This window comes from Bidens hawaiensis, unplaced genomic scaffold (assembly GCF_021521415.1).
Source record: "Bidens hawaiensis isolate Kalapana, Puna unplaced genomic scaffold, B.hawaiensis_p1.1 tig00009085_1, whole genome shotgun sequence".
Taxonomy (NCBI): domain Eukaryota; kingdom Viridiplantae; phylum Streptophyta; class Magnoliopsida; order Asterales; family Asteraceae; genus Bidens; species Bidens hawaiensis.
In genome coordinates this window covers 586,686-595,706 of record NW_027491667.1, presented here as the reverse complement: position 1 = coordinate 595,706, position 9,021 = coordinate 586,686, and the positions used below count along the sequence as shown (strand labels likewise).

Here is a 9,021-nt window from a genome sequence, read left to right as displayed (position 1 = left end):
ATATAATCAATAAAATATTTGACCTTTGTTTGTTTGGTAAACCCCGTCGATGGTAAAACCCCAAGTGTTGTCGGTCCCAGACATTAAAGCGGTAACTTGACACGAATTTGATCGGTTTTAGTTATGTTTGTTACGGTACCGGAGATAAAAAATATAGATAAATATATAACAATTGAGATGGATCAATTGGTGGCGTTGGTGGTGGCGGCAAAGGCGACGGCTGTCTCACAAAAATATGGTGAAACAAAAATAATGTAATCATTGATTTTATTTTATTGATCAACCCCCCCCCCACCCCACCCCACCCCCATCTCATTCTCATTCTTTCAGGATGATCTATTTCATTCCATCTATAATTAATGCGTATCAAACGTTACGTAAAGTTTTTTTTTTTTTTTTTTTGTTTTTTTTTTTGGTTTTTATAGGAAAAGTAATATCACACTAGTTTTGCCTCTTAAATGGCCAATAAGAGGTTACCAAACAGCCCCCTAGTGACAGTCGGAAAAGTGTTTCACACCCAGACACGGGACGAGGACTTGAGCGTAATGTGGCTATTGGCACTTGCGAGTTGAAAATATGTTAGTAAAAGTAAGAAATGCATAATAAAAACGTTGTCATTAACCGTCACCCAAATCTCACAAGACATCATGTTTGAGAGCATGTAGAAATAACACCATCTCATAATCTTTAAGCGCAACAAGTTGTTGGGTTTTATACAAGCCATGTAACACAACACCGTCACATCAATTAGTTTCCGTAAAATTATGACCCAAATTTCATCATATCATACGGGTTATACAACCCGTATGGTTTGGCAAAAAAGTCATACATACCGTATGACCTGTCACTTGTTAACGGTGTATAGATAGTGTGTTAGTGATGTTTTCTTTAGCATTGACTATGCTAATTGTAAGTCATTTTTCAGTCTCATAATCTAGATATCAAGAAACCCAATGCAGGATTACTTAAAACTTCAACTTGTGTTTGCAAAAATATACCTAATTGCTTAAAAATCAACATATCCATCACAGGTTTTCCACTTGATTCTCACCATTATTAAGCTGAAATGTCATGTACTCAACAAAACCACAAGACTTTATTGTGTGACTTTTCAAGCAAATTACAAACAAAAAAGAACGAAAAAACGATTAGTCAACTCTATAAGTAGTTTAAATGACAGGATTCTCTTGTTCTTCTTGCATGAATAAACTGTCACAATAATTAATACTTCAAATGATGCTCAAACAATGATGCCATTTCAATCTGCAATACATATAAAGATTTCAGTGAACAAAATAAGCACAAAATTACAAGTTGACTTATGTAAATGAAGTAGAACAAACACACAGTAACATCTTGATAAAATAAAGTCAACTTACAGCGGTCAAAGCTGCCTCAGAGCCCTTGTTCCCAGCTTTACCACCAGCACGATTCAAGGCCTAATACATCCATACATATATTTAGACAATTAAAAACAAAACAAAACACAAAGACGATTATAAATATACCTGATCCATGTCTTCACATGTCAAGACTCCAAATATGCAAGGAACACCTAAAACGTTGTTATTGAATAGTATGAAATCAGTTCAACCAAAAACTTTTAAATAAAAATGTAATCAAACCTGAATTAATTCCAGCTGAAAGAACTCCAGATGCAGCTGTATTAGCAACAGCATCATAGTGAGTAGTATCACCTCTTACCTAAAATAACATAAATAGTTAGTTATATACATTCAGACATTGATGTCAATTTAGTTTAGTAGTGTTACTATGGCAATATCATGTATAACTTGTGAATAACAATAATATTACCACAGCTCCAATACATAAGATTGCATTGTATTTCCCGGATTTTCCAAGCTTTTGAGCAACCAACCCGATCTCAAAACTTCCAGGAACCCACACGACCTAATAAGTTTTAACACAATATTGTTAGTCACAATATACTCTTAAATGGTTCAACCAAATTGCATTTTGGTTATAGCCCACAAAAAGTAAAGAATTCAAGAAAGAAAAACAAGACGTATTGCATACATCAATGTCTTCTTCCCTCACTGAATATTTCTTGAATGTGTCCAAAGCACCCTCCAACAATGGCCTTGTGACAATTTCATTGAACCTTGCAACAACCTATGTCATGATAAGTAGCAACATATAAGTATAAATGTTATAAAATACCGAACTTTTTGGTTAACTAAAATTAAACTTGAATTGTTAAAATACAAAACAAGCTAGAGTTCTGTGTTATAAATGAAAGCTAGAATCAACAATGTGAATTACACTCTTCAAGCTAAAAGACCGCATTGATAGCCGAAAGAGTGGCGGAAGGTTATATACTAATCTTGACGTTATTTTGACGAAAGACTAAAGATTAGCCGAAATTGCACTAATTTTGACGTTATTTTACTAATCTCGTGAAAATAACGTTAAAAGTGGCGGAAGGTTCATTAGGCATCATGTGGTGGCATTGATAGCCGAAATACAAGGGTACATGCACCAATCGGCGGTGTCTCGATGGTTGAGTGTTATGTGCCTTATGTCCAAGGCTTGATGCAAAACTACTATCAAGCCGGGGGTCTCACCGGAAGCAGCCTCTCTATTCCTAAAGGGTAGAGGTAAGGCTATCTACATCTTACCCTCCTCAGACCCTACCATAGTTTTGCTATTTGGTGGGATATACTGAGTACAATGATGATGATGATGATGATGATGATGATGATGATGATGAAGCTAAAAGACCGCATCAATTCAAACTAATGTGAGCAAAAGGAACAAAATTTTGTTTTCATATATTAGTAAATCCGTGTTGTAACAATCGCAATTAGGTGCTGATTAATCGGAAATAAAAGGACTACCGACTAGCGCCTAGGGAGTTTTAAATCATATATAAAATTTTGTATGTATATATTTTGAAAAATTACATATAAAATGCCAATCCAATTAATCGCTAGTCATTACCCCACCGCCCGACTAGTGTCTAGAGAGTTCTATAACACTGAGTAACATTGATTTCTAGTAGAGGTATAAACGAGCCTAGCCTGTGCTTGACTAGGCTCGAGCTCGGTTCATTTCGAGCTCTTATTCTAAAGCTCGAGCTTGGCTAGTGAGTTGTTTTTTCAAGCTTGGGATTGGCTCGTTTATTATGATTAATTAGCTTATATATGTTTTTAACTATTATTATATATTATGAGAAAAAAACGTTAAACGAGCCTAAGCTCAGTTGGTGGTGCAGTGTAAAATTAATACATAGAAGTCCAAAAGAGGTAAAAATTAAAAATACACAAGGCTCGGGCTCAATAACTAAATGAGCTTTATTTGAGGGTTGGGCTCGTGTCAATTCGATCTCGGCAAGTTTGCACCCCTAATTTCTATAGCATTTGCTAGACACATAACTATATTAAACACTCAAACCACACCTATATATTTTTTTCATATTCTAAACACGAAATGCAGCTGAATTCCCAAACACACATAAAAGCAGATAATTAGAAACTAACAATGGCGAAACGAAAACCCTCGGCTTTCGTCAAGAACCCGGTAAATTTCCGAACAGCTTCGGTTTGAACTGACAGTTTCTTCTTCTCCACAGGCGCTACAATTAACGGATTTGCTAAACCTAACAGTAACACAGAGAGTAATAAGTGGAAATTAAACAAATTGAATAAATTGAATGCGGAATTAGAAACCCTAGATGTTATGTTATGTTACCTTTTGGGGAAAATTGAATGAGTGGTGACGTGGATGAGATTTGACGGTGATAAAGAAGAGATAGTGAAGATGAACGATTGTGCAGTCCAGTTGATGATAATAATGATGAATTGGTGTCGTGAAGACGATAAAGAAGAACGGTTGATGAAGCAGCCGCCATTGTTGTGGAGTTTGGGTGGAGAGTGTAGTGTTCAGTTTGTCAGGGTCAACTACCCGTTTGATTTTGACCCGTGATCCTTTTGTCCCGTTTGTGAACCGTTTGACGAAAAGTTACGACCGTGAAAAAAAAAACTTGTGTTCGTCTAAGTAAACGAATAATGTTTCATTCGTTCGTTTATGATCATCTATTTATGTTCATTTTTGATTTAAACTTTGGATAATCGTCTACTTAATGTTTTATACTTGTTCGTTTGTGTTCATTTATGTTTGTTCATATTCATTTATGTTTGTTTATCTTTGTTCAGTTATATTCATTAAGTTCATAAATTGGTCGTTTAGATTTTAAATGAACGAACATAAACAAACACGAACACGGATATTGTATGTATGACTTACTCTTTCCATGTTGTCATACACCCATCATACTAGTGACTTAGGTTTCATACGACTCATATGGTGGGTGTTTGAATATGTCAAAGGATGCGTGGATAACAAAAGCTTGAGAGCTGCTTTACGTGTCACATTTTTCTTTAATTTAGAATGCATGATACACTTATTATTTTGTGCATTAACAAAAGTTATGAGGATATGTTCATGATTTTTTAGACATACTTCACGTTTATAGTAAAAACTGAAGATGATTAGTTTTTCACGAATGAAGTTATTTTTAATGAAGTTTGATTCTTCGTTATGCTATACAACATCACTTGACACTCCAGGTTGGGCTGCTCAAATACAAACCCATGAAACTACCCAACATGATGTAGTAACCTAATCTCATGCCGTCTGTGGCGATGTTTTAGCTCATCATTTGAAACCCCACGTTTTCCAAGAAAATTAACCCCCCCCCCCCTTTTTTCCTTATTTTCCTCTCATCCAATACGGGTTCGTGAACCCATAAATGATCTCAAAATGATCCCGTCTAGCATGATAGAGGCAGTTGCGGCAATGTTCCCGCCCAACCCTTTCAACCATAAACCCTATCTGGCAAATGCTTGTCCCCCCTTTAGCCCGTCAATTTTACCTGCACCTGATTAATCCAACCCGACCTGACCCAATTCCACATCTACCAGATTAACTTGGCCAGAACAAACACATTACCCGAAAACTGATTAAACCTATTGTTATTAGGGTCAGACCTTTCAAAATCAAATTAAAACATATAGTCCATTTATATGGAGGACTATTTGAGCACCCATTTATTGGGTTTGGTACTAAAGGCAATCATGTTGCCCTTATCCTGAAGGCATATATACTTCATCACACTTTCTGAAAAGTCAATCCTAGCCCAAATGTTCCTCACTATCAAGTAGTATCAACATACTCACTAGTCACCACAACAAAAAAAAAAAAAACACTTAGGGACTGGTTACCCTTTGGTCTAATCTGTTCAAAAATACATTGAAAGTCGAAAATATGTTCGAGTTTTAACTTATTGGAAAGTGAGTTAAAATCCATGAATGGCAAAACAACCAATGTACAAATGTAACAACAGAAGAACTAAAACATGAAGTCACAAGCATGTGCTAAACTTAAAAAGAAAAAAGAAAAAAAAACATTGTACCACAATATGCATCTATAGTTGGAATTATTGACAATTTGACATTTCAACCGGAAGTCAAGTTCAGATTTTAAAATTAAACATATATTAATACTCAACACAAGGTTATTGTTCCAAAACGTGTTGTTCCGGACACGCAAACCGGCCCACGTCAGACCATCCCAGGCCCATCACGTGAGAGGTAAATCAGCCTCACTCAGCGGCAAGGCGATTGGCGCTTAGGATCTTCGAACCCACGACCTCTAGGTTATTGTTCCAAGTCAACACAAGGTTATGTATTCCTTCTAATGAGCTCCAAAAATGGGATATTGTTTATATACAGTTCTACACTTCATGATACATTGACCCGATAAACTAAGCCTGTGTTCAGTCATCCAGAGAACACATAACCGGAATTCAAGATTCCATTCAACCCAATTAAATACCAACTTTGAGTCAAAACTCCATTAAACTGACCGACAGGCTCGACCACTCGACATACCTCAAGTTCCCCTGCCGAGCTCCCCAAACCTTAAATAGAAGCCACCCTTCAGAAATGAGGAGCACACATTGTCGAACAAGCTCATTCAAGTGTCCGCCAACTGGAGCAGACAGTTACGAAAACAACTGGAAGAGCCAACCTAGATGCAACACCTATACGCGAGGAATAAAGAGATCATAGAAACTGTAGCAGTGTAGCTTCAGAGCTAGCAATCCGACTATCCGAGCGACCAAACATCATCTTACAAATACAACTACGTCCCACCAGTTTCTAACACATAACCCGGAACACTACCATCTTCAATAAGACTCTTGACTTCCAAACAAGTCAACTCATCATCCAACAGTTTAACCAAAGCTTCCTTTAACACTACACAATACTTATCAACAGAATCCGGAACCCGTTCATCTTTAATCATCTTTCTCAAAACATAAACCGCCTTCGGTGCATTCGATACAAAAACAAACGCATCTATTAACATCACGTAAACATAACCATCCGCCTTCATACTCTTCGCTTCCATTTCTTCGAAATAAACTAACCCCAAATCCGGTTTCCCACATTTACAAAGCCCATTAATAAAACCCATATAAGCTATCTTATTCGGGTCACAAACTTTGACCATTTCATTCCAAGTCAACACAGCTTCATCCAACTTTCCAACGTTACAAAATCCATCAATCAAAGTAGAATAAGTAATAACATTCGGGTTTCGTTTCTTCTCACTCATCATTGAAAAGAAACAAACCGCTTGATCAACCTCACCGGATTTACAATACGCATCGATTAACAAATTATACGTCACAACAGACGGTACAAACGATTTTTGTAACATTTCATCATAAATGTCACGTGCTTCTGACACTCGTTTATCTTTGCAAAGACCGTTTATGATAGTATTATATGCAACTACATCGGGACAATACCCGTTAGCCGATATATCCTTAACATTTTTAACGCATAATCGATTTCTCCAATCTTTAACCAACCGTCAATAACTGTAGAATAAGCAATCATATCTGGAAAATATCCGATTTCCTTCATTATTGTCAAAAAGCTACACGCGTCGGCCTCTTTTCGGTTTATTGATAAGTTTTTCACAAGCAAAGTGTAATGTTTGATCCACGGTTGATGCCCGTGAGTATGCATTTCACGAAGCACGTCTATAGCACCACTTACATCACAAATCTTGCAATAATATCCAAATATAGAATTGTAAGTGAATTGCAAAGGTGAAAAACCGTTCGTTTTCATATCTTTAAGAAGCTCGTGACAATTTTCCACTTTGTTTGCATTGCTTAAAGCGTTAATCAGATTATTGTAAATAAGCAAGCTTTTTTTACAACCGATTTGATCCATATCGTTGAAGAGGTCTAACGCAATGTCTAACTCACCTTTTTCGCATAAACTGCTAATGACAATTTCAAAAGACGAGGCGTCTAAAGAAACAAGATTTTGAATCTTGAAAGTGTCGTCATCAACATCATCTTTGATGACTGCTCGAAGGAGGTGATGCGCTTTATCAGTTGACCCGCCTTTGACCAGACTAGTCAAAGCAGTGTTGAACAATGCAGTCATGGATTTGTTATTCACGCGGTCTTTTGCCTCTTTAAGTAACAAGATCAGATCTTTCTCATCGGATAAAGACGATATTAAACTCTTAAATATACTAACATCAGGTTGTATACCAATTTCATTCATCTGTGAGTACAATTCTAAACCTTTTTTAAACTCTTTTTGTTTGCAAAACCCTTCGATTATTACCGAATACAGCGAAATCCCAGGAGCAAAACCTAAAGCTTGCATCTTTTGTAACAAGTTAAACGCATAATCGACTTTCCCACCCTTCACAAAACCATGAATCAAAACATAAAAAGTCTTCTCATTCAAACTAATCTTAAACTCACCCATCTTATCAATCAACCGAATCGCTTCCTCCACCTCACCCGCTTTCGTCAACGACACAATCAATATCGTGAAAACATACGAGTCAACCCACCCGCACCCCTCCAGCTGTCCAAACACATCCAACGCCTTTTCAAACAACTTCGCCCGACAATAACACTGCAAAACCGAAGTCAACGTAAACTTATCCGGGTTCCACCCATCATCCCTCATCTCACTCATCCGCACCGCCATCAACTCAACTGACCCCGACTTCGAAACCGCCTCCAACAACGCGTTATAACTATAATCATTCACCACACACCCCATTCTCTTAACATGATCGAAAAGCTCATTCGCCTCATTAATCATCCCTAACCCACCCAAACACCTAATAAAGAACCCTAACCCACCCGGGGTAACATAACAATTTGAATTAATGAAATCAAGATACAAACTTTTCATTGGGGCATTTTGTCGAACACCTGATAGGATGGAAGCCATGGCATTGTAAGTATAGCAATTGTGGCGATACCCGGGTTGGGTTGATGCCCAATTGAAGAACTTGAAGGCTGGTTTCCAGTTCTTGAAGCCTTTGAGGGCTGTTTCGACTAAGTTTGTGGTGAGTTTGATGTCAAATTGAGTTAGTTTTGATGGGTTTTGGTGGGTGAAGATGGAGATGAGGTTGGTGACTGTTTGGAGGGTGTGTGATGAGTCAGATGAGTAGTGTGAGTTGTTTGTGAAGTGGGTTTGGAGTGAAAGTGAAGATTGATGAGAATTTGATGGGTTTGAGTTAAGGGTTTGAAGATCATACGACCAAGAGTCATGCTTGGGTTTAGGAATTTGAATTCAGTGTTGGTGTTTGTAGTTTTTTTTTTTTTTTAATGTTTTGGCTTGTTAAGAATAAACGGGTATGATACAGCTGACTCATTTAACCTCGTTCTCGAGCCTGGATTAAAGATGGCTCAACTTGATCGTTAAACAACCCTAAGTCCCTAATTATTCGACTTGCTTCCTCACAAAAGGAGTGTTAACACATGTTATTAAGTTATTAGTTTTATCAATTTAGATGATGAACTCATTGTTGTTTCATGTAATTTGTTTAAGAGTTAATTGCAATTATGGTCCATGTGGTGGAACCCAAAACGCAGGTTTCAACCCCGTGGTGACATTTTCGCTGATATGGGCCCTGTGGTGGTTATTTTTTGCAATCGAGACCTCGTCG

The 9,021-nt window shown here is 37.3% G+C and overlaps 1 protein-coding gene and 1 pseudogene across 1 annotated transcript; both read right to left on the bottom strand.

The window, feature by feature from the left end:
• Window positions 1-1,024: 1,024 nt before the first annotated feature.
• Window positions 1,025-3,871, bottom strand: LOC143531123 (6,7-dimethyl-8-ribityllumazine synthase, chloroplastic-like). Its single transcript, XM_077026497.1, has 8 exons — window positions 3,712-3,871; window positions 3,501-3,619; window positions 2,038-2,133; window positions 1,816-1,911; window positions 1,626-1,704; window positions 1,509-1,555; window positions 1,380-1,439; window positions 1,025-1,263 (listed from the first exon to the last, which is right to left on the bottom strand). Exons 1-8 carry the CDS (start codon window positions 3,869-3,871, stop codon window positions 1,222-1,224), a joined length of 699 nt encoding a protein of 232 aa, XP_076882612.1. The 3' UTR covers window positions 1,025-1,221.
• Window positions 3,872-6,159: 2,288 nt separating this feature from the next.
• On the bottom strand, window positions 6,160-8,623 carry LOC143531122 (putative pentatricopeptide repeat-containing protein At5g08310, mitochondrial; annotated as a pseudogene).
• Window positions 8,624-9,021: the final 398 nt, after the last annotated feature.